This window comes from Echeneis naucrates, chromosome 2, assembly GCF_900963305.1.
Source record: "Echeneis naucrates chromosome 2, fEcheNa1.1, whole genome shotgun sequence".
Lineage (NCBI taxonomy): Eukaryota > Metazoa > Chordata > Actinopteri > Carangiformes > Echeneidae > Echeneis > Echeneis naucrates.
This window is the reverse complement of record NC_042512.1, coordinates 19861814-19887764: the sequence shown is the minus strand read 5'-3', so window position 1 is coordinate 19887764 and position 25951 is coordinate 19861814. Positions and strand designations below refer to the sequence as shown.

Here is a 25951-nt window from a genome sequence, read left to right as displayed (position 1 = left end):
TCCTGCTCAAACAGCAGCTCTTTCTTTCTGCGTCCCGGGGGGGTTCCAGGGGGTCGGGATGAATTTAGCCTCCACTTCGGACTGGAAGCAGCTCTGTGCACAGAAATAAATCGGTGTGTAAAGGCGGCAGCAGCAGTTGCATGCATGCAACAGTTGTGTGCTAATAATAAAGCGGCGCAGTGTCTCTTTAAGAGGATGTGGAGGAAATTTAATATCTGTGCATATCAACCCCCATCAATTAACACTGAAACCCAGACCAGGACCAGGACCAGACCTGAATCCGAGCCTGAGCTCTCTGCACCTTCTTCTCGCCTTCTCCTTCCCGTCCTGTCTGCCCTCACATCAACCGGATTAAATTACGCACTGCGCCTTTAAGGGATTAGAGTTACGCGCACTGAGCCAAGTCGGTTTTACGCACCGTCGGTATTCAGAGGAGTCTCTCCTTCAGCCACACTTCTCCCTCACGGGTCCGGGCACTGAGCGGGAGCCTCCACATCCAGGGAGACATGGCCGAGCTGGGGAAAGGAGTCACCGCCGGGAAACTGGCCATCAACGTCCAGAAGAGGCTGAGCAGAGCGCAGGAGAAGGTAGGAGGTGAAACCGGATCCGCCTCAAGTCCTGCTGCTGCTGCTGTGAATGGGGCAGTTAGGCTAGATCTGTGGAACTGAAGGAGTTCTCTGAAGTTTGAATTAACTTTAACCTGAGCTGGGATCATGATTGTCATGAAGGTCTCAGCTAAATCTGCTCTGATTCCATTTCCACCCTAAACTGTGCAGTGAATTCAGGATGATCAGTGGTTTTAAGTATGGAAATCTCTTCACCTTTGACCTTTTTCATTTGAGCAAAATGCCTGAAAACCTTCAATGAGCTTTAACCTTTAAAGGCCTTGAACTTCTCACTTCAGGTGAAAGTCAGGAGATTTGTCTATTTTATTTTGTCACTGTGTGAAGATCAGCAGCTGAAGTTTCATTGAGCTCAACACTGAACCTGCAACCGGCTGCAGGAGCGGTTTCTCCCACCGGAGGCTGCTGAAGAGACCTTTGTTCAACAGTTATTATCACGAGAAGAAGAAGAAAGCTCACTGAAGGTTAAAGTTTAAGTGCAGGAAGTAAAAATTTGCTTTTCAGAGGTGCAGTCTGTGGAAGGAGGAAAATCTGATCTGAGTGGACCTTCAGATGCTGGATGGCTCCACTGTGCTTTGGCAAACAAACCAAACTGAGACCTGGTCATAGTCCTGGTCCCGGTTCTGGTCCTGGCTTCAGGCTGCAGGAGGATCTCTGGACATAACAGAGTGAAACCTGATGGGTGTGTCCAGCTCGGAGTGTCTCCAGGTTATTATTGTCCTAATCACTCCTGTTGGTTAAGCCTGTCGAGGTTTTACCTTCTAATCAGCCGAGTACGACACCAGGAGCAGCTTTACCTTTTAAAGCGGCCTGTTTTCCAGACTCATGGCCGCTGATGGACCCCCCCTCTGTCGTCCCACCCTCTCTGGTAGCAGCTGCACATTCTTCAAAGCCTTCGCTGTCATTTCTATCACAGATCTGTGTCAGATTTAGTTCAAGGAAGAATTCAGCTTCCGACTTTCCTCATTTATCCATATTGGAACATTTAAAACCACCAGAAACATCAGTTCTCTAATTAAAATGCATCAAACCTTTTCAAACATATGACAAAACAAAACCAAACAAACATTGTAACGTTTCCAAACCTATCAAAACAAAATAATACAAATAATATCAGAGTTTTGGCTAAAATATAATAAAGCAGATAAGAATTATTAGAATTATTAAGGGTGGGACTCGACAAAACATCTAATGAATTAGAGAATAATTCATCAATTAAAACGGAAGAGCAAAGAACAGCACATCATGCTGTCACACTGCGTCGGTGTAAGCCGTCCGTTTGGAACTCTGCTAATTAAAATGGCTTTAATTAGCCAATCAATTAACCAATCAAACCTAACGCATTAAAGTGCCAGCCTTAAAAATAATAATAATAGTAATGATATAAAATTAGTTTTTTCCCACCATGGGACGTCAGTGTGACGTAAGGAGCGGGAATCAGTCTGTTTATTATTATTATTATCTGCCACGAAGCGAACTGTCTCTGTGATGCTAAGCTAACGCTAGCTGTGTAGCAGCATCAATAATAATATGAGGTGCTGGGATACTTTTGGACAGCTGCTGCGTTCAGGGCCAGCTCTGGTTGTAGGACATCTGGATGGCTCACCTGTAATTCCTGAGAAAAAGCCAACACGTTACAGAAAACTGAGAATCTGTGAATAAAGCCAAGTTTTGTAGCAGAATTCACCCAGAAAGACTGAAAGCGTGTTTTGTTTTTGAAACAAAAATGAGCGAAAGAGTCTCATTGACAGACGGACTCACACTGAGGCGTTCAGGTGTCAGCACTGGTTGTGGAGGAAGGTCAGAGTATCATCTTCCCTCTGAGGGCCGGGGAGGTGGAGGAGGGGAGGCCAGCTTCAGCTGTCTGTCTGCTGGCACGCCGCCGGCCGCTCGCCACCTCCGTGCTCCCTGTGAGAGCTGAGTTCAGAGACAAACATCAGTAATCAAAGGAAAGTCTCTCCGTTTTCACTCCTGCAGAAGTGGGAGGTGCTGAGCTGCAGACTCTGTTATAATTATTCATCTTATTGTTAAACCATTTCATGATTGATCCTTCATTGAATTTTGCAGCTCGCAAAGACCAGAAACTCAAAACAAGGTTATCAAACCTCAAAGTTTCTTCCACACCAGCCGCCCCCCCCCGAACTCCAAGCATGCCTCAGTGTGTATGTGTGTGTGTGTGTAGGCAGGGTGTATCTATCTATATCTGCCCCCCACCCCTCCTCTCATCACTCTTAATACCCTACAAACTGCCCAAGTGTGTATTTTTGGCAGTTGCAATTAAACACCAGCAGCTATGGCCTTTTGTGCATGTGTGTACACACACACACACACACACACACACGTACGTGATCCTCCCCACTGTTCCATTGTAGCTGAATTTACAGTATAAATGCGCAGGTGATTGTGTCTTTTGAGAGGAGGATCACAGGACCGTGTGGTCGTTGGTGTGATTCCTGTGAGAGCTGGAAATGAAGCGCTGAGCAGGTGTGTGTGTGTGTGTGTGTGTGTGCGCTGCAGCAGTGGGGAAGTCCCTCCGTGGTGTTGACCGTCACAGGATTAGGGCGGCAGGTGGTGGCAGCGAAGGTGTCATCTGATCAGATTAGTCACCGCTGACCTTGTCCCACAAACAACCACAAACTTTTGGATTCTCTCTGTTTGTGGCGTCACTTCAGGGACATCCAGGACGGAATCAAATCAGCTGACTGATTGGACTGAAGCACATTTTATTTGATTCTGCCATCATTGAGCCAAACCAAATTTTCAAAAAAGGAATAAAAAAAACCTTCCTAGTTTGGTTTCTTCCAAGATGGCTGACAGATTAACTCCAAACGGGAGGATGACATCATGGCCACTTCACGTGTGTGAGCAGGTCACCGAGGCGTTGACCTTTGACCTCTACATCCTGGCACACACACAGCTGTGTTCTGTGCAGACGGAGGGGAGACTCATGGCTCTGACAGTACGCCTGAAAATAGACCGCATCCGGTTACAGACCTGAACAAAAACTGAGTTGTTCTTCTGCTTCTGTCTCTGCAGGTGCTGCAGAAACTCGGCAAAGCAGACGAGACCCGAGACGCCGCCTTCGAGGAGATGGTGGCCAACTTCAACAAACAGATGGTCTGATGCCTTCGCTCATCTTCTCTGTCTGTAGCTTCAGGTTCAGGACAGGATGCAGACGATAAATAAACTAGAGCCGCACAATCACAGAAATATAACCAACTACAGCTTTTGCTGTCGTAAAGGAACAAGTTTATCTCAAACATCATCATCATCATCATCCTTTGAGAGTTCTTATAAACAAATATATGTGTAAAGTTTCCATTTTAGAAATAAGGATCCAGAAAAGGAAACACCTGCCTGAGATTCACCTGATGGATGTGACATCAGTTTGCTTTCTCTGCTCGTTCAGACAGAAGGAACTAAACTGCAGAAGGACCTGAAAGCCTACCTGACGGCGGTGAAGAGTGAGTTCCTCCAGTCTCTTTCGTTTCCGTGTGCAGTAACACAAAGACGTAGATCTAAACATCTTTTTGTGCGTTTGTGTTCCAGCTCTGCACGATGCGTCGCGGCGGCTGCAGGACTGTCTGGCTGAAATGTACGAGCCCGACTGGTTTGGTAAAGAGGAGATGGACACGTTGGCGGAGGTGAGACCAGAGTCCACATCAGCTCGTCGCGGTCTTCACCTCTCTGCTGCTCCTCCACCCTTCTCTTCCTACTAACACTGTTTTTCTTGACTGCATGCACCTCTCCTTCCTCCTGAAGGAGCTGATAGAGAAGGAAATGGACAATAATCTGGAGGTAAAAAGCAGTCTGTGGAAGTAGAGGAAGTAGATCTGTAGAGTGGTCAGGGCTTTTATTTGAAAGGTCTGACTCTGCTGCAGAAGAAGAACTGATGAACTCTGTTTGATAAAAGAAGAAGAAGTTTGTTGCAGGTGTGGGTTTGTGATTGTTTTTGTGTTTGTTGTGTGTTTCAGGACACAGACACTCTGTGGTTAGACTATCACCAGAACATCACTGACAAATCTCTGGTCTGCATGGACACGTACCTGAGCCAGTTCCCCGACATCAAGGTCTGTACACTTCTGTGTGAGTGTGTGTGTGTGTGTGTGTGTGTGTGTGTGTGTTAAAGACTCACCTGGGCTCTGCTGCAGGCTCGCATAGCGAAGCGCGACAGGAAGATGGTGGACTTCGACAGCGCTCGGCATCACTTCAGCTCCCTACAGAAAGGAAAGAAGAAGGATGAGGCCAAGATCGCCAAGGTAACCAGCAGTGTGTGTGTGTGTGTGTGTGTGTGTTCTGGACTTAAGGTGGTATCATACCTCCTTAACCTGCAGCTTTAACCCATGTGTGACTGAATTAAAACTGAACTAAAATCTAATGAACATTTTTTTTGTGTTTGTCTTGAATTGTTTTTGTTTGCTCTTTGTTTTTTCTCTCTCCTCTGCCCCCCCCCCACCTCTCTTGCATGGTGTGTGGTTAGCCAGCAGCTCTGTTGGAGATGGCGGCTCCCAGCTGGGCTCAGGGTTTGATATCTGCCCACCAGGTGGCTCAGACTAACCTCTCCTACAACCAGGTGAAACTCTGGTTCATCACTGACCCCCCCTCGTGTCCCAGGTCTAGATGGATTTGACAGGAACAGCCCAAAGTGTTGTTGTGGTTATTAAACCCTGTTTGTGTTTGTCTGCATGTACCAGTGTGTCCACTCACTGTCTAATCAGCAGCAGACACACAGTAGATTTACTGACTAACACTGACTGTGTGTGTGTGTGTGTGTGTGTGTGTGTGTGTGTGTGCAGGCAGAGGAGGAGCTGGGACGAGCTCAGAAGATTTTTGAGGAGCTGAATGTGGAGTTACAGGATGAGCTTCCTGTTCTGTGGGACAGGTGAGGCTTTTATTCTGAAAGGACCATCTGCAGAGTCAGCAAAATCAGAAGAATTAATGTGCGTCTGTGTGTGTCTGTCTGTGTGCGCTCAGTCGTGTTGGCGTCTATGTTAACACATTCCAGAGCCTGGCAGGTCATCAGGAGAAGTTCCACAGAGACATGAGCAAAGTGAGTAACGGCCTGATGGATCTGCGCTTCCTGACGATCACCTGATCGATCAGTGATCTGATCTGTTGTGTATCTTCTTCTTCAGCTCAGTCAGAATCTCAACGACATCATGACCAAACTGGAGGAGCAACGGCAGCTCAAGTAAGTCGGCACACACAGCGTTCAGTTCCCTCAGCTCAGACTTGTGTTGTCTGATTATTGCGTCTGTGTTGTAAAACACACACAGAGTAACACCCTCCCCCCCCCCACAGAAAAGGTGGCGACATCGCCACGACAGGCGACGGAGCCAAGAGGTAAAACTGCTGCTCGTTTTTAACCCGAAACATCAGCTGATGCTTCGTGACGACAAAGTTTCAGCCTCAGTTTTTGTTCCATGAAGAAGAAAAGCACCTTCAAAATAAGAGCAACTGCAGCTGAATCAATGCAGCAGATTTAAAACTGTTTCACAATAAAGTGACAAACGTGTGAGAACAAAAGCTGTTGTGGTTAATGGAAGGAAGTCGGATTTAACAACAATGAACTCGGACTTTGTTCTTGTTAAATGAAGCCTTTTGTTTTGTTGTGTTTGTTTTCGGCTGCTTTGGGATTTGTGTTGAAGTGTCACTTCCTGTCTGCCTGCCTGACAGTAACGCTGCAGCTGCATGTTTTCTGAGCGAGATGTCAGACTTGTTTCACCTGAACTGAGTCGGTGCTCTGTTTCCTTTCTTCCTCACACCTTCCTCTTCCTCTCAGTGATGAAGCCAACCACAGCGACTCTGCCTGCTCAGCACCAAAGGTAAAAACACACACTCCTTCAAAACAGGATGTTCAAAGTAATCTGAGGGGTCAGAGGTCATGTTGTGTTCCTAATGTGTCACTGCTCTGCATGTGTGCATGTGTGTGTTGTGGTTTTGCTCTAACGCTCTGGCGGTCCAGAGGCCTGGTCCTCCTCCCGGTCGGCCTCCCCCCAGACTGACGCCATCTCCGGACCAGCGGCAGCAGCACGCCGACATGTTTGATGACGAGGCCTCGCCGCCCGACACTCACACAGAATCTACGAGCACAACAACACAACAGGTCTGACCCCGTCACCTGTGCAGGGTCTGAGCTGGATTCTCTGGGCCCGTTTCAGTGTCTGGTCAGATCCACAGCCATAGTTACCGCTGTGTGTGTCTGTGTGTGTCTGTGTGAGGCAGTGTGAGTCCTGGTCTGGGGTGAACCTGATGGACTGGGACGTGGAGGTTTTACAGCCCGTCACAGGTCCAGCTCCTCAGGTGGGTCGGTGTTTTCAGAGCTGAGGGGTCAGACTCTGTTTACCTGCAGCTCAGTAACAGAACCGGTGTGTGTGTGCTGGTTTGAACGAAAACGCTGCATGGCATGTTTGTGATGATTGATAATTCCTGATCACATTTATTGACAATGATCGATCAGAAGCAGGTCGCTGTGTATTTTATCAGAAACGACACACAAACACAAAATGCTGCACTGTCAGTCACGGTGAATCTGGACTTCTCCGGACCTGGATCCAGATCCTCCATGATGGTCTGAAGGTCCAGGACCAGATCGTTTATATCATGAAGCCTGAAGACCTCGTGGTTTTACATCATTCACTGTTGAGTTGTTGTGTGTCTGTGTGTGTGTGCGTGTGTACACACCTTCACCTCACTGGTTGTGTTGTTTCTTAACGCCCCCGAAGGCGCCGTCATGGGACTCATGGGTAAGCAGGAAACCTCAGCTGCTCTTCCGTCTTTGTGCCTCCATGTTTCTGGACTGAAGTGAACTCTCTCTCTCCATCAAACCTTCGTCCCCCCCGCTCATCCCTGACCTCTGACCTTCAACCCCAATGCTCCTCTCGTACCTGCCCCTCCTCCTGCTCCCACAAACCCCCCACTGCTCCACCGTCCAGACCCCCCCAGAGCAGGAAGCCCAGGGTGTCTGGGAGGACAGTGAGGCGGCCCGGGGTCAGGAGGCCTGGAGCGACGGCGAACCCAGCTGGGACGATAATGGCACCAATGTGGGACAGGGCTGGGGCGATGAGGAGGCGGCCCAGGTAGAGTGGGGTGGATCGGGGACGAAGGCGGGACCGCTGTGGGGCCTTGAAGTGACCAGAAAGTCCAGAATCCTTCAAACACTCCTCTTCTCCTCTGCTCACTTCCTGTCAGCCATCTCTCCGCCATCACAGTTGATTCTGTTTTTCTGTTTATCTGCAGAGCTCAGCGACCAGCAGCTCTGATGGTGAACTCCCCCCAGGATTCCTCTACAAGGTGAGAGTCTGTGGTTCTGGTCCTGGTCCTGGTCCACAGTCCATCTTCAGCTAAATCCTTCTTCACCTGCAGGTCAAGGCGATACACGACTACGCCGCCACCGACGGTGACGAGCTGGAGCTGAAGAACGGAGACGTTGTGCTGGTTGTGGCCTTCGACAACCCGGATGAGCAGGTCAGTCCTCCCTCTCTTCCTTTAACCGGTCCACCACATTCTTCCTGGAATCAGGCAGCACAGTGCTTCTCTCTAAACTGTCCGTAGGTCTGTCTGTCTCTGTGATGGACTGGAGAACACAATCCAGGTGGACTGTCATCAGTTTGCGGTTGTGTTGTGTTGTGTCCGCAGGACGACGGCTGGCTCATGGGCCTGAAGGAGTCTCAGTGGCTGAAGGAGAAAAATATTTCAGCCAAAGGAGTTTTCCCTGAAAACTTCACCCAGAAGATTTAAAGTTGAAGCTGCCTGAAGATTCACCCCAGCCCGAACTCCTGAGTCATGAAACACCAAATGTTTTGGTCCGTGTGCAGCGAACTTCAGGGATCTCAGTGCTGAGACACCAGATGAACCTATAAAATAAATGATGCACAATGAAACTGAATGATCTGAAACACAACACGTGTGTTAGCATACATAGATACATCAGGATGTACTGTATATTTATGTTTTTGTCAACTTTCCCTTGCATGAAACATTTGATTGTATTGTTGTTCACTGTAACACAACAAACTGACACCGCGGTGAAGTGGGAGGTGTCCTGGACTCTCAGCAGGGAACAGTTTTTCATTTCTTTTACTGGCCTTTTTCAGGTCGTGTCTCTGCGTGTGGCTTCAGTTTTCTAATGCACATGTGCTTTCATTTAGCCTCTTCAGCCGTCTGTTTGACCAGATCAAACTCAATCTTTCCTTCCGGATGGTCTAGACTCGGTTGTTTAGATATTTTTAGTCTGACCTGGAGATGCACTAGAAATCAGGTGTTGACCTGAGAGTCCATCAGCAGCTTCACGAGGCTGGAAGGAGCCAGAACTTTAATGTGTGTGGATTTCACCAACATGTGGGAACTGATGTCATTAAAAAGAATCCATGTTCATGTCTGTGTTTGAAGTGTCACCTTCGCTGAAGTAAAGCAGCTGTTAGATTTATTCTGTGTCTGTACTTCCTGATTTATTGGCTCCGAACTGAGAAATCCAAGCTGCTGTTTCTTTACACAGCAGCAGGTGGTGCTGAGTTCAGGGTCCACCAGATAGAGACCGATAAATACGGACAGGATGTCTTATACTTCAGATACCTGAGAAAACAAAGGTGTCAGATTGACCATCATCACTTTAGTTGATTAAGAAACTCGGGATTTGTGTCTCCTGAGGCTCAGTTCAGCCCTGACCTGTTAGACATGATCTCAGCGCAGGATGAGTCTCTGATGTGCGAGTAGCAGCTTTGACATTGTGTTCTCCGGCTGAATTATCGGCTCTGCTAGTTAACCCCCCAGCGATTGACAGCAGAGCCTGTTACCATGGGAACAATAAACATCAGGCTGAGCTCAGCAGAGCGCGACAGCTGAGCTTCCTGCAGATCTTCAGCATCATCATCATCACAGTAAGACTAAGATCCTGCAGCCTGAACCTACAGAGAGACTCAGTCCATGTTGGCCAGGCCGACATGGGCAAAGCATGCTGGGAGTGGAACTGGAAAAAAGACAGCACTGTCTGCGAAGCATGCTCTGGTGTTTCCTCTTTGCAGTGAAAATGAATCGGTGATGCAGCAGCGATCAGTGTCACACAGAGGTGGTGTCAGCTTTCCCTGAAGACCACAAGAAGAAAGATAACTGTTCATTTGACAGAACTGTAACTGCAGCAACCACTCTGAGTTTTTGTTGGGATTTCTTTCACGCTGTTTGTTTGTAGTTACTCATCTGTAACAGCAGCCATCGGGGGGCTGCTCCTGTTACTACAACACACCGTTGCCTGGTGATGCTGCTCTATAAAGCAGCTCTCTCCCACCCAGCTCAGGTGAAGAAGGGACTGCTTCAGGAGACACAAACATGGTGAGGACTCTTTATTTAAGTCTCACATCCACACGACGTAGTTAGGAAAAAAACTGAGAAAATGAAGAAGCTGTTAGATTTCAGATCTGCAGATTGAAGTTGGTAAATCTGAGCTGCTTGTTTCTGCAGCGTGAATGCATCTCTATCCACGTCGGCCAAGCTGGAGCCCAGATTGGCAATGCATGCTGGGAGCTGTACTGCTTGGAGCACGGCATCCAGCCGGACGGTCAGATGCCCAGCGACAAGACCATTGGAGGAGGGGACGACTCCTTCAACACCTTCTTCAGTGAGACCGGAGCTGGCAAACATGTTCCCAGAGCCGTGTTTGTGGACCTGGAGCCCACAGTCATCGGTAAACACTGAATTCACTGAACAAACGAGGGCCTGAAATTAGAACCAGGAAGTCATGTTGCTCAGACATGTTGAAATTCAAGACTAAGAGTACAACAGCTTAAACATCAGCAAATGTTTGTATTCTTTCCTCACCAGATGACTGATCACCTGGTGTTCAATTAACTTTAGTTTAAACATTTTAGCTGCACTTCATCAGGAGTTCATCTAATTTTCTTCACTGTTCTCATGTTGCTCCTCAGACGAAGTGCGAACTGGAACGTACCGCCAGCTCTTCCACCCTGAACAGCTGATCACTGGAAAGGAGGACGCTGCCAACAACTACGCTCGTGGTCACTACACAGTCGGCAAGGAGATCATAGACCTGGTTCTGGACAGGACCCGTAAACTGGTGAGCTCAGATTCTTAGGTCATGTTGGATGAGGGGTGCCCCCCCCTTCATGTAATGTAACAATGACTGTCCTCCTGCAGGCCGACCAGTGCACAGGCCTCCAGGGTTTCCTCATCTTCCACTCCTTTGGAGGAGGAACCGGCTCCGGCTTCACCTCCCTGCTGATGGAGCGGCTCTCTGTGGACTACGGCAAAAAGTCCAAGTTGGAGTTTGCTGTGTACCCGGCCCCCCAGGTGTCCACCGCCGTGGTGGAGCCCTACAACTCCATCCTCACCACCCACACCACCCTGGAGCACTCCGACTGCGCCTTCATGGTGGACAACGAGGCCATCTACGACATCTGCCGCAGGAACCTGGACATCGAGCGTCCCACCTACACCAACCTCAACAGGCTGATCGGACAGATCGTGTCCTCCATCACCGCCTCCCTGCGCTTCGACGGCGCCCTCAACGTGGACCTGACGGAGTTCCAGACCAACCTGGTGCCCTACCCTCGCATCCACTTCCCCCTGGCCACCTACGCTCCGGTCATCTCAGCAGAGAAGGCCTATCACGAGCAGCTCTCTGTGGCCGACATCACCAACGCCTGCTTCGAGCCGGCCAATCAGATGGTCAAGTGCGACCCCCGTCACGGCAAGTACATGGCCTGCTGCCTGCTGTACCGCGGAGACGTAGTGCCCAAAGACGTCAACTCTGCCATCGCCACCATCAAGACCAAGCGCACCATCCAGTTTGTGGACTGGTGTCCCACCGGCTTCAAGGTGGGCATCAACTACCAGCCCCCCACCGTGGTTCCTGGGGGGGACCTGGCCAAGGTGCAGAGGGCCGTGTGCATGCTGAGCAACACCACCGCCATCGCCGAGGCCTGGGCTCGACTGGACCACAAGTTCGACCTGATGTACGCCAAGAGGGCCTTCGTGCACTGGTACGTCGGAGAGGGGATGGAGGAGGGAGAGTTCTCAGAGGCCAGAGAGGACATGGCCGCCCTGGAGAAGGATTACGAGGAGGTGGGAACCGACAGCATCGGCGATGAAGGAGAGGAAGAGGGGGAGGAGTAGTAAATTAGAGATATGCAAAGAAAGTCTATCTCAGTCTACTTAGAAAAATCTGTGATCAAGTTCAAATTTCCCGACTTCTAAAATTGTCTTCAAATCTGCTAAATGTAACATCAAGAACTCGTCCTGTTTCTCTGGTGCTAAGTTTCCTCCTGACCTTTTCTAAACTCCATCACAAAGTGACTCCAGCTGGTCAGCCACTGTGTTGTATCAACGACTATAATCAATAAAAATGAGGAAGAATTCACGGTCATGTCAACTGTGTGTTTGTGTTGAAACAATAAACGGAACCATGTTTCTGTTGGGTGGTTGTTGGTTGTGTCTGATAACACAGACACAGCTCACGCTTCCTGAACTCTCTTCACCCCGTCGATAAGCCTTAATGATAAAGGTCTGATCCTGCACAGCTCCACGAGCCGGGCCTCATACGAGAACACCCCAGGATAATATACTTCATTATTCACAATCCACTTCATTCACTGAGACAGTTTGGGGCCAAACATATCAGTCGAGCCAATTTACTCAGTAAATCAGTAAATTAAATTGGACTGTGAAACACTGATATTGTTTGTTATTGAGAAAAAGAACAATTATTTGGATAAATTGATTGGAGTATGTCATTTTTACTGTTTTCATTCTTATAATGATGAGTGTTATTGACGGCTCTGTTCCTTTTACGTGACCCAGCGTCGTAACCTAGGAGACGCTTTGTTTACTTCCGGGTTGTCCCAGACGAAAACAACAGAGGACCAAACACGCCCACGACACCGAGCAAAGCGGATTAAAATCCCGCAGAGATGGCAGGAGAGGCTGAGGACGACATACCGGGTCGGTAACAAAGATGTTTCTTCTCCTAATTCACAGTTTGCCTCCTGAAAATGTCCGTTAGCCGCTTTGGGCTAATCGGCGGAGCGAGTAGTTCATGTTAGCTTCCACTTTAGCTCTGTGAACTATTAATTCACTTCCCCCGCTTTAATCTGTCAGATAACGGTGTTTTCTGCTTGTTTAGTCTTCTACACTGGCTCGGTCTTCATATCTGCACTGTTTGTTTTGTATGTATCTTCCTTATTTTTAAAGGAATTTCAAACTTTTCTGAGTTCAATGTTTTGAATTGGCCTCCTGCATCACAATGTAACTGAAGAAACTAAATATTTCAAGTTTATTTTTTCCAGATGTGTCTTTAATAAGTTATGAATCCTGTTGTAGTTTGAACATCTGTTTTAGTCATAGATGAGTAACAGATTTGAATAATTGAGAAGATAAACTCCAAATCAGATCATGAATAGTTTGTTACACTTTTACTCTCCATTTGCTTCCTTTTCTGACAGAATCTGGAGCAGTTTTCACTTTTGGAAAGAGTAAATTTGCCGACAACATTCCCAGTAAATTCTGGCTTAAAAATGATGTCCCGCTCAGAATTGCTTGTGGGGACGAACACACCGCCTTGCTGACAGGCAGGAGCTGTTTTCTTCTTATTTCATTACAGTCAAACCTGTAAAGATGTTGTGATCTGCCTGCTCAGTGTTTTGTTCTTCCTCATCTGCACAGAAAATGGGAAACTCTTCATGTTTGGCAGCAACAACTGGGGCCAACTGGGTCTGGGATCCAAACAGACTGTGAGCAAGCCGACATGTGTGAAAGGTTGGTCTTGAAATAAATCTCTATTCCTGGTTTTAGTGCTGCCACTGACAGCTGCTGTCAGCCTCCTCTTCTAAAACACTACAGATAAAAATATCCACATCATGGAAACCACACTCTGGTTAAAATAAATGCACAAAAGAAAACAGAACAAGGCAGTGCTGAGATGATGGACCAAATTAGAATTTAACGCCAGCAATCAAAGCAAATCTACATATTAACAGAGAAGAAGCAGAAGACTCATGCTGACAACTGATACAACTAACTGTAATCCCAATCTGGAGGGTCCATAATCTGCTCTAATTTAGACACAGAGAGAAGGAGGGAGATGGAGACACAAAAGGTTTTTTAAAAAATGGAACAGTCCATATCTCATATGACTGATTGGTAAAGTTAACGTTTTATTGTGAAGGGAGAATTTTATATCTCCATTCTCAAACTTCTCTCTGGAACTCCAGGACCAAAAGGCCGGTCAGCCAATCAGAGGAGAGGATCTGATCCGTTTGGGGTTTAACTGTGAATGTAAACTTTGTTTTGTATAATTTCAGCTCTGAAGTCTGAGAAGGTGCAGCTGGTGGCCTGTGGGAGGAATCACACTCTGATCTGCACCGGTCTGAGTCCGATCAGCTGCAGTCATTCAGTTTAAAGCTCAATCTTAAATGTGGCCATCTTACTCACACAGTTTGTCGCCTCTATGGTGATTTCTCTGCAGCTCAGGGAAAGGTGTACGCCTCCGGTGGGAACAGCGAGGGTCAGCTGGGGCTCGGGAACTGTGAAGAGAAGATGTCGTTTCAGAGGGTGGAGTTCTTCGACTCACAGGGACCAATCAAAATGCTCGCAGCTGGTTCAAACACTTCGGCTGCTCTCACAGGTGAGACTGAGGTTTCTGATCAGTCAATCAGAACAGGTTTACATTTGATTTACCTGTCTGCCACCACAGAGAGCGGCAAACTGTTCATGTGGGGCGACAACACGGAGGGTCAGATCGGTCTGGGGAAGGAGAGTCAGGCCTCCTCGCCACAGGAAGTCAACGTGGGGCGGCCGGTCAGCTGGGTGTCCTGTGGATACTATCACTCTGCCTTGGTGACAGGTGAGCAGGTCAGCACCATGAACATCTCCCTGTGTATGAAAGGTGTCTGAAAAGGTTTTTCCTGCGTGCCTCAGTTGATGGAACTCTGTACACGTTCGGGGAGTGCGACAGCGGCAAACTAGGCCTGAGCACAGAGCAGCTGCCCCGACACCGGGTCCCTCAGCTGGTGAAGAGCATCAAGGAGCCGGTGACCCAGGTGGCCTGTGGGGGGGGGCATACTGTGGTGCTCACAGGTAAAAAAAAAAAAACACAGGTGATGGACAGAGAGCCCCTGCCAGTCCACGTCCAGACTCCTCACTCTGTCTGTCTCCTCCAGAGGAGGATGTGTACACCTTCGGCCTGGGTCAGTTCGGACAGCTCGGTCATGGGACCTTCATTTTCGAGTCCCGGCTGCCCCGCCTGGTCGAACACTTCAAGAAGGGCCGGGTCTGTCAGGTGGCCTGTGGAGAGAATCACACTGCCATCGTCACCGGTAACAGCTGCCTGATTTCCCCCGCCCAGCCTCCGTCTCACTGCCGTCACTCACTGATGCTGCGTCTCTGTTTTCAGACGAAGGTTTGCTCTACACGTTTGGAGACGGCCGACATGGAAAACTGTGTCTGGGAGAAGAAAACTTCACCAACCAGTTCAAACCAACTCTGTGTCCACGCTTCCTGAAGTACAGCGTCCAGGCAGTGGGTGTTTTTAGATCAGGGTTAGATCGACACTGATGAGCTTCAGTCTGGTCTGATGGTGATGTGTGTCCAGGCTGTGTGCGGTGGCTGTCACATGGTGGTGCTGGCTCGGCCGAGAGAAGGAAGCGGCGCTGAGGTGACTCTGGAGGAGGACGACGTGACAGAAGATTACCTGGAGAAGCCATATGTGGAGCTGCTGGGGGACACGGCCGAGCTGTCCACCCTGCAGAGGAGCCTGTCCGCCCGGGTCCGCAGGAGGGAGCGGGTGAGAACGCTGTACTGTGCTGACGTGGTTCAGCATGTTGCCTCCGCTCAACTGAACGCTGTGCTTATGTTTCTCCTCAGGAGCGATCTCCGGATCAGTTCGGCGCCATGTTCTGCACTCTGCCCTCCATGACACCTGGCTACCTCCAGCCGCCTCTGCCTGTACCCAACCAGACCGTTCCACCCAGACTGCCTCCACCTGAGCTGGCTCACAGAAAGGTGCTCAACAGCACACACCAACACGGGAGCTCAGGCTCAATCCACCAGGGTACCTACTTCTTCTCCTCCTCCAGGTTTCAGAAACATTATAAACGTTTCACACCTCGGGGTCAAACTGCTCATTATGAACCTGCTCCAAAGCTCATCCCGACTGGACTAACGTGCTATCGTGTTCTCTGACTTGTCAGCACAGGGAGGAGCCGAAACCGACAGCGTTGTGGAGAGCCTGACAGATGCAGACAGCGTTAAAGGCCTCGGAGAAACCACAGACTTCCTCAACATGGTGAGAGACCAGCAGGTCTGACCTCTGACCTCTGTGTGTGCAATTAATATCTATAGTATGTGTTCATCTTCCTCCTGACAGACACACGTGATGAAGATGGACCCTGGTGATAAAACACTCACTCTGTCTCCGGTTCAGAAGGTAAAGGTGCCTGATGATGTGACACTTAAATCAGTTTTTAAAAGATGTAATATTTACCCTTTGTAGATGCAAACGACCTAATCAAGTTTAAAACATATAAAGTAAACATCACTACATGTATATTCTGTACGGGTCCCATGACAGATCATTTCTAAGCTCCCACTCCCTTTTTTCCCCATCATTGCCTTTCCTGTGGTCTTGTCCCTCTCCTGCTCTAATGCATGCCTCTTTTTCATCCTCTTCTTGCTTTCTGTTGCCTGCATAGAGGAAGGGTAAGAACGGTAAGCCCACACAGCTGTCGGAACAGAGCAGCTTGTCTCTGAATTCACAGTATCTTAAGGGCGGGGCCGTCTGTCCTCGCCAGCCGTTACCCACGGAGCTCCTGAGGAGCCACAGCACTCGGCCTCTGGCCTCCCAGAGTCCACAGAGACAGAAAACCACCCAGCAGAACAAAGAGAACCTGATGATGGCTGGTGGAGGGCTGGACAGGAGAACCCGTAAAAACAGACTCCCCACTAAGGGAGACACCAGGAAGGCAGCGGTGAGGCAGATTCAGGGTCAGAGCCCGATGGGACCACAAAAGGCTGGCCCAGGCCCTCAGACCAGATCTGTGAGAAACAAACCGACCGTGGTCCAGAGCAAACTAAGTAAACACACAGACTCACCTGAGCGTCACTTCAGCAGGGGAAGCACCGGTCTGCGTTCTGAGGTGGAATGGGCTGGAGATGGGTCCAAAAAGTCTAAGAATGAGAGAAACAGAAAAGCTGCTCAGTCAAAACAAGAAACTCAGAAACGGCCGTCAGATCTGGGTCGACTTGCAGGAGTCGCCGCACTTACAGCCGGCTCGGTATTTGCACACAGGGTGGGGTCCAGAGGTCGTTTCAACTCCTCCCCCTCTGAGAGTCACCGTGGCAACAGCGTGACGAGATCAAGGAGCGATGAGGCTGATTCCAGCAACAAATCAGCCGTCAGCATCAACATCACTCCTGCCTCCGAGAGCCGAGACCACGATGGGACAAGTCAGGACGGCAGAGAGGAGCTGACAGCAGTCAAACAGGAAGAGCGGGAGGAGGAGGATGAAAAGGGGCAAAGAACCAGTGCAGATGTAAGTGACGAGGAAGAGGAGGAAAGCCAGAGTGTCGAGAAAGTCACAGAAGAAGAAAGTGACAAAGACAGCGACACTCTTCAGCCAGACGATGAAGAGGGAAGCAAAAAGGGGGAGGAAGGTGGGAGCACTGCTGAGGAAGAAGAAGAAGAGGAGGAAGAGGAAGAAAGCAGGACAAGAAGTGAAAGTGAAGATGAGTCTGGAGGGAAAGAGAGCAAAGGAGGTGATGCGGAGGAGGAAGAGGAGGAGGAAGGTGAGGACAAGTCGAGTCATGAAACAGAAAGTAAGGGAGGAGAGACTGAAGATGAGGAAGAGGAAGAAGAGGAGGATTTGGAAAGCGAGGGTGAGGAGGAGGAAGGTGAACGTGAGTCAAAGTCTTCAGAAGTGAGTGAGGAAGAGGAGGAGGAGGAAGGTGAACGTGAGTCCTTAAAGTCTTCAGAAGTGAGTGAGGAAGAGGAGGAGGAGGAGGAGGAGGAAGGTGAACGTGAGTCAAAGTCTTCAGAAGTGAGTGAGGAAGAGGAGGAGGAGGAGGAGGAAGGTGAACGTGAGTCCTTAAAGTCTTCAGAACTGAGTGAGGAAGAGGAAGAGGAGGAGGAGGAAGGTGAACGTGAGTCCTTAAAGTCTTCAGAACTGAGTGAGGAAGAGGAAGAGGAGGAGGAGGAAGGTGAACGTGAGTCCTTAAAGTCTTCAGAACTGAGTGAGGAAGAGGAGGAGGAAATGGAGAGTAGAGCTGCGGAGGAGAGTAATGAGGAAAAAGAGGAAGGAGAAGAGGAAGATGAGGACAAAGAGAGTGAAGTAGAACTGACAGAAGAGGAAGAATCAGCAGAAGAAGAAAATGAAAGCGAAGACGAAGCTGAGGAGGAGGAAGAGGAACAAAAAAGTGAGGAAGATGAAGGGACTGACAGTGAAGATGAGGAGGAAGAAGAGGTTCCAAAGAAAAAATCTGCTGGATTGAAATCAGCAGGAAAACAAAGGTCAGGGGTCAAAGGTCAGGCAGCAGGAGAGTTCTGGGGTGACGTCTTACCTCAGTACCTCAACCTGAAATAAACGGAGCTGTGACATCATCATTCTGTTTTTCTGACCTGCAGTTTGGTTTGTTCAGTTTAAATCCAGGCTCCTGCTCTAATTCTCCTGTTTTCATCCATTCCTGTCTGTCTGCCTTTTTAATAAATATGTTTTCTTTTGGTTTGTGTTTGTTTTGTGCATCAAATGCAAAATGTCTCATCATCTTACATCATCAGTTTACTTACCTGAAAAAAAGTTCAACAGTTCAGGCCTGAAAACTTGATACAAAAGAAATCAGAATTTAAAAAGAAAGTTGAAAGAACTGACCTTGATGAAGTGTCTCTGCTTTTAAACATCTTCATCTTGAATCCGTTCGAAGGACGCCCTTAAAGGTCCTATCCAGTCTGGGCTAAACATCCAAAGTAGGATTTGGCTGAAATCTTTTTTAATTAGCTCGGTCCTCTTATGGATATCAGAATAAAAGACAAAATATGGACTTGTTGTCTTCTCTCAGCCGGTTTGTTGAGCAGGTAGGGTCTGTTTTTTTTTTTTCTTTCTTCCTGTCACATGACTATACTCCCAGCTGCCATATCTTCCCACAGTTCCTTGCTGTCATCTGGCAGATTACTAAGAGCTTTCATTTCCTACTGCTGCTGTTTAGTCCAAAAATAGCAATAGTTGCAATTCTTCCTCTCCTGCTTTGTGCGTCCTTCCATCCCAGAAATTCCCTTTGAAAAAATACTCATCAGGGCCAAAATCCTGGATTTGATCTTTGGTCTGTTCCATCTTTGATTCTCCTGTCTTACAGGAGTCTACCAAAGGATTCACTCACACCCCAGGTACAGGTGAGGAAGAAGATGATGCTGAAGAGGAGGAAGAGAACGATGCTTCAGCAGGACCGTCATCTCAGAGTCCTGTAGGTCCAAAAGCTGAGCTCAGTGTGTCGTATTGATTGAATGTTCTCACCAACATGGATCCTCTGATCTTTGCAGAGGCCTGAGGAGCTGAAGGAGGAGTCTGTACCTGATGGGGAGCAGAAAGGTGACGCTGGCTTGTTTCTGCTCCGTTAGGAGGCGGGGGGGCGGGTTCAGAATGACCATCGCACAAAACACTGATGTCTCCTGAAAAGACATCCACGCGACGGAGATGGAAAGAAGCTGAAATCAGAACTCTCTTTCTGTTCTGACTGTCTCTTATACACAGCAGCTGAACTCGAGGAGCCTGGTGCCACTGGGGACAGCAGCAAACCAGCCAATGGGACAGCAGACAGTAACTCCAAGAGCCAATCAGGCTCCAACAAGAAGGTAGAACGCAGCGAGGAGACGTGAAACTACCCTGAGATGGTTTTTGGTTCTGTCTGAGTCCACCTGTCTCCTCTCAGCTGTCCTTCTTCAGACGCCTCTCCAGGTCCAAGCAGACCAGCGACGGGGACCAAACTGCAGCAGAGGGCTCTGTTGGTGAGGAGGGAGAACCTTTTTCCTCCGCCGGTGGGCCCAACACTGGTGGAGCTCAACAGAAATCTGGGCCCCGCTCTGGTGCCTGCACCCTGCTGTGATCCAGGGGCCTCCAGCTGTCAGACCAAAGTGTGAGAGGTTCATTAGCAACAGAGACACTGCAGACACACATCAATAAAATGCTGTTGTCCGGCTGAGTCCAGGCTGAGTGCTGCATCAGTGTGGGCCACTGTTACTCCTTTCTACCTTTGTTTGAGTGCAGCTTTAAAGTCAACCACTAAACTGAAACCACAAGTGACCTACAGCTGAGCCTCCTGCACCAGTACGACCAATATCATGACCCGCTGGGAGGTTTTTAACTTTCACCGGTGTCAACTTGTGTTGCACGTGTCCAAGGCAGCAGCTGAACCTCAAGCTGTGTGTGTGTGTGTGTGTGTTTTTAACTGTGAGGATGTAAATACACGTATTTATTGTGACATGATCCTTGAGCACATTTGCACTTTCGATCTGTTTGCATTTTGAAGGAGATGCAGCAGTTTTATATTTCCGTGATAATCTCATTTAACATGTTTATTTTTATCTTTTTGTGACATCACTAAAGCCTTTTGATACAAAGCTGAAGATGGGTCATTATTTTTGTAATGTGAAAAGCAAAGTCCATTAAAAAGTACATTTAAAAGTGTTATGTCCCTGTTCATCATTATAAATGTGCTTTTTCACACCTGCAGCCTGTTTTCTCTGACGTGGATTAAAAAGTTTTAAAGTTAAAATGTTAGCCATGTGGCTAATAAACGTAATCTAAATTTGAAGAATGTGTGTGATGTTAGACGGATAAAATCTGAGAGGAAGGGCCTTTTAATATTATTGTGAAGTGAACCAGTTAAACATTTTTATCTTTATCATTTTATCTTTAGCTCACATTAGCTGCAGGGCTAGCAGTCCCGCCAGCGGCCTGTAGGGGTCACCAGCGGCCCGCCGGCCTCTCTCCGGGGTCTCCGTCGCTCTTGTCGGCCGTCGTTGACTGTTGACAGCCAGCAGGAAGTGCTCGCTGTTTAGCTCGCTGTTTAGCTCAGAGGAGTCTCCCTTTTTCTCCATTTTAAACTAAAAAACAGAGCGGCTCAGACAGGCTGAAGATGGACTATCACAACGGAAACGAGGTCGGTCCGTTATTGCTCTCTGAATTAGCCGATCAGCTGATCAGCTGATCGTTCTCAGTTAAACCGATCAGCTGCTGTCAGGCTCGTTCACTCTGCTCATTTCTGATTTTCAGGGCTCCTTCAGTTCAGAGGAAGCGGACAGTGTTGTCAAAGAGGTGAAAAAGTGTTTGTGTGCAGTGACAGCTGGCAGGTTTGAACACGTTCTGTCTGAGGAATGTGAGAGAAGGATCAGAAGTGATGTTTGTTAAAGTCAGAACAGTGTTGGCTTTCTGCTTCACCTCCCTCAGGGAGAGACAACATCCAGTGACTTCCACATGACTGTGTGTGTCTGTGTGTGTCTCCTCAGTGCATCGACAACATCTTGGGCAGTGATGACTACAGCCAGAGTCAGGTGAACAAATGGACTGCCAGCATCGTGGAGCGCTGCCTCACACAGCTGGTCAAACAGGGGAAACCATACAAGTACATCGGTACGACTCGGTCTGTGGCAGTCGCCTCAGTTGTGTGAAAGTTCCTTCAACACATCCTGTTTCTGTCTGCAGTGACCTGTGCTGTGATGCAGAAAACGGGAGCAGGACTCCACACTGCCAATTCCTGCTACTGGGACACGGCTGTGGACGGTGAGGAGCCCTCTGCTGACTCACTCTCTCTAACCTCAGACTACAGAGATCCCACAGCAGGATGACACACCTTCAGCCTGGAATTACTCAAAGTCAAGTTATTTTCCACACATTAGTGGGACCTGCTGCAAAAGTTCAACCTGAAAACTTCTGTGTGTTTTTGTCTCTGCAGGAAGCTGCACAGTGAGATGGGAAAACCGCACCATGTACTGTGTGGTCAGTGTGTTTGCTGTGGCTATTGCATAGGACACAAACACATACTCACACAACTGTACACAACCATACACAACTATACACAACTATTATCAGAAGAGCAATGCAATGTGTCCCTCTGACCAGCAGGGGACACACAGTGCCACAGTTCACATCCACAAAGATGTTTGTTTGCCTTGAAACTTGATGACTGAAAAGTCAGTAAACAGTTGGATCCTCTTCAGCCTTCAGATGCATGTAACATCAGCAGCCTCACGTATTTATCTGCAGTGCTTTGGCTGCAGGTGTCACTGAAGTCTGACAGAGGCAGGCAGAGAGAAGGACTTCTGCATTCAGATCTGCTGCAGGAAAATAAAAAGATTTCTGAACAACAGGCTGATGATTGATACAATTCCTTCGTGCTTTCTCTGTTTTATTGTTCTGTGGTTTTGTATAAACAACAAATTGAGAGAAGTCCAATAAATCACATGATAATCTAAAAGTTATAGTCCAGCTAACAAATCAAAAAGATTAAAAACTACCAGAAGGGAGCCCAGACAGAGAGGGACACTGTTTGTCTGCATGTCTGTGGTTGTTGTGTGTTTAAACTTAAACTTTAAACTTCTCTCTTTTCTGACTATGATTTTAAAATTCAAAAAAGAAATATAAATGATGCAGAGAACAACATCTGTGCTATCAATCAGATCAGCAGTGATAATCTGAGCTTCACACCAGCTTTAACATTCACTGTCACAGTTAAGATTGATTAAAGTCGCATGTCTTCATCGCTGAATCTAAAATTAGGTGTTACGGTTCATTTATACTGGCACATAAATACGTACAATATTCTCAGAAGTTTATTGTTCACTTTATGCAAAAACAGACAACAACAATACTAAATATCAGTCTGACAGGATTCATGGGGATAATCAGCTGTTGTTACATTTTTTCATTTCAAAAATCGAGATCTTTTGAAAACAGGAAACAGAAAACTCATTTTACAAATTGAAACCAGAAATTATTCAAGGTTAAGGAGAAATATTGCCTTCTGATTTCTGTCAAATTTCTCTGTGAAGGCACATTTTGACAAAGATGAACTGCCCAATTCCAGTTTTTGTGCTGGGCTGCTGGGGAGAAGGTGATGCTCAACAACCAGATTTAATTTCAAATGGAAGAACAACAAGACTTTCCATCAGTTTTTTTAAGCCAAATGAGCTCCAGTAGAAAAGAACTCCACCTTCTGTTCACATCCAGGATTCATGATCTCCGACAATGAGCTGCTGCACAATCAGTCGGAAAGCATGAGCAGCACGAATGGAGCTCAATCCTCCTGGTCTCTGCTCTTTAAGAAGCTGTCACTGTGTGCTCCCCAGAGATGGGTCCAAAAAAAAAAAAAAAAGAAGTTTTGAAAGCAGCGCAGCGGTTCACATGTTGGTGTAACACAAAAGGAGAACAACGCAATGTGAAAAATACCACAGGGGCATTTCCTCCCTTTTTGAGCAACACTTAAATCTTAGCTAAACGTTTGTGGTGGGAAGCAGCGAGCAGAGAAACAGTCGAGTCCACCTGAGCAGCTTCAGCCGGACAGTTCAAATACATAAAAAACAAAAACGTGCAGCGCAGCCTCAGCGGAGTGTCCAACCTGCACTTCTACTTGGGAAGTTACCTGTTTCTCCTCATCGTGTTTCTAGAAGTTTTCTTTGTTGAAGATGAACTTGACGTCGGCCTCTGAGTGGGACAGACACTGTTTCTCCAGAGATTTCCCCAGCTGAGGTGGACCACACAGGAAGACGCCCACCTTAGTGCTGAGGACACAAAATCATTTCACTTATTATGCATCTTTAGATATCACTGCTTCATTTGATGTACAGGTGAATTTTTAACCCTGAAGAAGAGTTCTGCAGCTCCTGAACATTTACATCGCTGACAGGAAATAAAATTCACACTCAATCAAAAGCGTTGTGCTAAAACACCAACAGTTAATGTGGCTGGAAGCGCAGTTCCTGAACTTTAAGGCCAACATTTAATGAAATGAGCATTTTTTTGCTGTAGGAGGTGAGCAGAACGCTGTCCATTTCATCTCCATTCCAAATCACTGAGTCACAGTTGGGAAGCGAAAGGTCAGCGGGTCCTGATGGAGTCACTGCCCTGACTGAAGTACTCACCCGGGGTGGTTTGATGCGATGTTGGTGAACTCGTTGTCCCAGTTGGGTTTCCCATAGAGTGTCTTCTGTTTCAGGCCTGTGATTGGGTCATTCACCGCCTCGTGGTGAACACGGAAATGAGCCGCCTGACCAAAGAGAAAAATGGATTTAAAGAACGTTGAGACACATGGAAGCATCCATCCAAAGTTCCATCATGATATGGAACCACGTCTGTAGCATACTGATAACGAAAACCTCCTTGGCCTCCCTCTGTCTCACCTCGGTCTCCTTCCACCGGGTGAGGTAGATGTTGTAGCTGAGGAAGTCAGTCATGGCCTTCTCTGCCATCTGACCCTCCAGAGACTGCAGCAGGTCTGCAAACCACTCGAAGGCCTGCGTCTCCGGGCACAGCCAGTAGAAGTAGATCTGTGTGAAGAGACAGCAAACCAGATCAGATATGTTCTGGACTCTGAGGATTTGAATGTGTATCATACTGTGTCCGGTCTCACCTTCTTGGTGAAGACCTCCTGGTTGTTCTGGATGTGTTTGTACCACACAGACTTGAGGATGGAGGCGAAGGGAGTCACTCCGATTCCTGCACCAACCAGCATGACCACCTCATAACGAAACACGTCTTCGCTGGCGGTCCCAAATGGGCCGTCGATGGCAACCCTGAGAGACAGACAGACAGACATGGAGAACCTGGTCATGATGGTGGAAAGATCAGGGCCTCAGTGATGCAACACAAGAAAGAGCAGGGAAGAGTAAAGCAGAACTAAAATTCACTTCAGTCACCCACCAGGCATAACGAGCAGCTTCACTTCAACTAATTTACATTCATCGAGTTTCGTTTCATCAAAAAAGACAAATTTCCAAATTGTGACACCAAAAGAGAATTGAGCTCTTCTCCATCTGGAACAAGTTTCAGTTGCTTGTTGTGCAGAAAATGAAGTGTGTGTGTCTGAGAACTGCTGTGGATGAAGCTCACTGGACTTTAAAAGTGCTGATGTCAGAGCAGAACCACGACATACTTGGGCAGTTTCCAGGCCTCCTGAGTCTCGTTTTTGTCTCCGCCGCAGGCCTCGTACAGAGCCTGAGTCCAGTCCCCGACGATGCGGATGTGGGCGCTGAAGTAGTCCTCCTCGGGGGCGGAGGTCAGGGTGAAGGGATGCCACTCCAGCCTGGACACTGATGGACACTGGATGAAGACGTACTGACCGACCTCCATGCTGAAGCCCTTCCTCTTCATCTGCAGCTCCAGAGTCTTGGATGGGTGCATCACCACCTGCAGACCCGGTACCAGCAGCCTGGTTAGAGCCTAAACTCAGTCCGCATCATCTGGATCTGGTTGATTTCTTGTAATGTTTGAGGAGTTACAGCACAAACAGTTCATAAGGAATCTATAAACTAAAGCCTGATGTTGTGATCTGCCAGCAGACAACACTAGAACCTGGGGGAAAGACAACTAAAGGTCCGAGCACGCACACACACCTTGGTGATGACCACTTTCTGGTGGGATCTGTAGAGGCGAACCAGCCGCTCACACACGTACAGGATCATCGGAGCCAGCACCCACTTCCACGTCTGCAGGAAGGAGAAGATGTCAGATGATGTCATCTGACATAAAGACAGACAAACGTTCTGGGCTCACCCCTGGTGGGTTTCCAGCAAACACTGGGATTTCACAGTGGGAGCCATTTTGTCCCCAGGTTTTAAACTGCTCAGCACAGATCTTTGGGTTGCTAATGTTCAGGCTGTCGGACGTCTGACCTCGCACAATGCGCCTGCAGTCAGAAGCACAGAGGTGTCGTTATTACACACAACACTGGCCGGCCGAGAAGGCAAACATCTGTTCTCTCTCACCCGTAGCCGTGGAACACCAGGCCGATGAAGAAGATGACGAAGAGATGGTGTGTGTACCAGAACACCTCGAAGTACGACCTTCGGATCACCTCCATGGACGAGGTGATGATGAGGATGAGGGCCAGCGTGATGGCCACGCCCGTCAGCCCGGCGATGGTGGTGAACATGACGATGGTTGGATTCTGCATCGGGACATGGGACAAGGTGACACATTACACCTATCTGTCCGACTTCCTACACAGACCAGATATTTAGTCAAAGCTCCTCTTTCTATCACACCCGAACCCCATCAGATGATTCTGTCACTAAAGCTGACTGCAAGTGAAAGGCTGAAGAGGTTGATGGTTCAATCCCC

The 25951-nt window shown here is 48.1% G+C and overlaps 5 protein-coding genes across 5 annotated transcripts in view; 4 read left to right on the top strand and 1 right to left on the bottom strand.

Moving 5' to 3' along the window:
• Nucleotides 1-256: 256 nt before the first annotated feature.
• On the top strand, nucleotides 257-9013 carry bin1b (bridging integrator 1b). Its single transcript, XM_029519653.1, has 16 exons — nucleotides 257-587; nucleotides 3660-3740; nucleotides 4033-4087; nucleotides 4173-4267; nucleotides 4598-4693; nucleotides 4775-4882; nucleotides 5420-5505; nucleotides 5598-5673; nucleotides 5759-5814; nucleotides 5925-5966; nucleotides 6406-6448; nucleotides 6589-6729; nucleotides 6849-6926; nucleotides 7863-7916; nucleotides 7989-8090; nucleotides 8262-9013. Exons 1-16 carry the CDS (start codon nucleotides 507-509, stop codon nucleotides 8361-8363), a joined length of 1296 nt encoding a protein of 431 aa, XP_029375513.1. The 5' UTR covers nucleotides 257-506; the 3' UTR covers nucleotides 8364-9013.
• A 1095-nt stretch (nucleotides 9014-10108) lies between these two features.
• On the top strand, nucleotides 10109-11765 carry LOC115054433 (tubulin alpha-1A chain-like). Its single transcript, XM_029519679.1, has 3 exons — nucleotides 10109-10302; nucleotides 10544-10692; nucleotides 10773-11765. Exons 1-3 carry the CDS (start codon nucleotides 10182-10184, stop codon nucleotides 11748-11750), a joined length of 1248 nt encoding a protein of 415 aa, XP_029375539.1. The 5' UTR covers nucleotides 10109-10181; the 3' UTR covers nucleotides 11751-11765.
• A 713-nt stretch (nucleotides 11766-12478) lies between these two features.
• Nucleotides 12479-18904, top strand: rpgrb (retinitis pigmentosa GTPase regulator b). The gene is made up of 15 exons (XM_029519515.1): nucleotides 12479-12575; nucleotides 13076-13201; nucleotides 13296-13388; nucleotides 13934-13996; nucleotides 14098-14256; nucleotides 14326-14475; nucleotides 14550-14708; nucleotides 14792-14947; nucleotides 15025-15149; nucleotides 15223-15414; nucleotides 15495-15681; nucleotides 15821-15915; nucleotides 15997-16056; nucleotides 16322-17194; nucleotides 17246-18904. The coding sequence occupies exons 1-15, from the start codon at nucleotides 12545-12547 to the stop codon at nucleotides 18206-18208; spliced, it is 3432 nt and encodes a 1143-aa protein (XP_029375375.1). The 5' UTR covers nucleotides 12479-12544; the 3' UTR covers nucleotides 18209-18904.
• A 1745-nt stretch (nucleotides 18905-20649) lies between these two features.
• LOC115054443 (dynein light chain Tctex-type 3-like) lies at nucleotides 20650-22044 on the top strand. Its single transcript, XM_029519690.1, has 5 exons — nucleotides 20650-20777; nucleotides 20891-20932; nucleotides 21124-21247; nucleotides 21320-21397; nucleotides 21570-22044. Exons 1-5 carry the CDS (start codon nucleotides 20754-20756, stop codon nucleotides 21641-21643), a joined length of 342 nt encoding a protein of 113 aa, XP_029375550.1. The 5' UTR covers nucleotides 20650-20753; the 3' UTR covers nucleotides 21644-22044.
• The window catches only part of cybb (cytochrome b-245, beta polypeptide (chronic granulomatous disease)), a 33179-nt gene continuing 29229 nt past the window's right edge, over nucleotides 22002-25951 (bottom strand). The window contains exons 17-24 of the mRNA XM_029519621.1: nucleotides 25597-25778; nucleotides 25385-25517; nucleotides 25225-25317; nucleotides 24765-25018; nucleotides 24243-24405; nucleotides 24013-24159; nucleotides 23755-23879; nucleotides 22002-23394 (exon numbers count right to left, since the gene is read on the bottom strand). Of these exons, the coding sequence (XP_029375481.1) occupies nucleotides 23277-23394; nucleotides 23755-23879; nucleotides 24013-24159; nucleotides 24243-24405; nucleotides 24765-25018; nucleotides 25225-25317; nucleotides 25385-25517; nucleotides 25597-25778 (1215 nt within the window). The 3' untranslated portion in view covers nucleotides 22002-23276. The remainder of the gene's footprint in view (nucleotides 23395-23754; nucleotides 23880-24012; nucleotides 24160-24242; nucleotides 24406-24764; nucleotides 25019-25224; nucleotides 25318-25384; nucleotides 25518-25596; nucleotides 25779-25951) is intronic.

What these genes read in the sequence shown, in the direction of transcription:
- rpgrb (XM_029519515.1), top strand. Translation starts at nt 12,545, where the DNA reads ATGGCAGGAGAGGCTGAGGACGACATACCGG. An exon ending in TCACTCTGCCTTGGTGACAG is followed by an intron (nt 14,476 to 14,549) that starts GTGAGCAGGTCA and finishes TGCGTGCCTCAG; the next exon opens with TTGATGGAACTCTGTACACG. An exon ending in CTCTGTCTCCGGTTCAGAAG is followed by an intron (nt 16,057 to 16,321) that starts GTAAAGGTGCCT and finishes TTGCCTGCATAG; the next exon opens with AGGAAGGGTAAGAACGGTAA.
- LOC115054443 (XM_029519690.1), top strand. Translation starts at nt 20,754, where the DNA reads ATGGACTATCACAACGGAAACGAG. An exon ending in ACTATCACAACGGAAACGAG is followed by an intron (nt 20,778 to 20,890) that starts GTCGGTCCGTTA and finishes TCTGATTTTCAG; the next exon opens with GGCTCCTTCAGTTCAGAGGA. An exon ending in CGGACAGTGTTGTCAAAGAG is followed by an intron (nt 20,933 to 21,123) that starts GTGAAAAAGTGT and finishes GTGTCTCCTCAG; the next exon opens with TGCATCGACAACATCTTGGG.
- LOC115054433 (XM_029519679.1), top strand. Translation starts at nt 10,182, where the DNA reads ATGCCCAGCGACAAGACCATTGGAGGAGGGGACGACTCCTTCAACACC. An exon ending in CCTGGAGCCCACAGTCATCG is followed by an intron (nt 10,303 to 10,543) that starts GTAAACACTGAA and finishes GTTGCTCCTCAG; the next exon opens with ACGAAGTGCGAACTGGAACG. An exon ending in TGGACAGGACCCGTAAACTG is followed by an intron (nt 10,693 to 10,772) that starts GTGAGCTCAGAT and finishes GTCCTCCTGCAG; the next exon opens with GCCGACCAGTGCACAGGCCT.
- bin1b (XM_029519653.1), top strand. Translation starts at nt 507, where the DNA reads ATGGCCGAGCTGGGGAAAGGAGTCACCGCCGGGAAACTGGCCATCAAC. An exon ending in CTTCCTGTTCTGTGGGACAG is followed by an intron (nt 5,506 to 5,597) that starts GTGAGGCTTTTA and finishes GTGTGCGCTCAG; the next exon opens with TCGTGTTGGCGTCTATGTTA. An exon ending in CTGCCTGCTCAGCACCAAAG is followed by an intron (nt 6,449 to 6,588) that starts GTAAAAACACAC and finishes CTGGCGGTCCAG; the next exon opens with AGGCCTGGTCCTCCTCCCGG.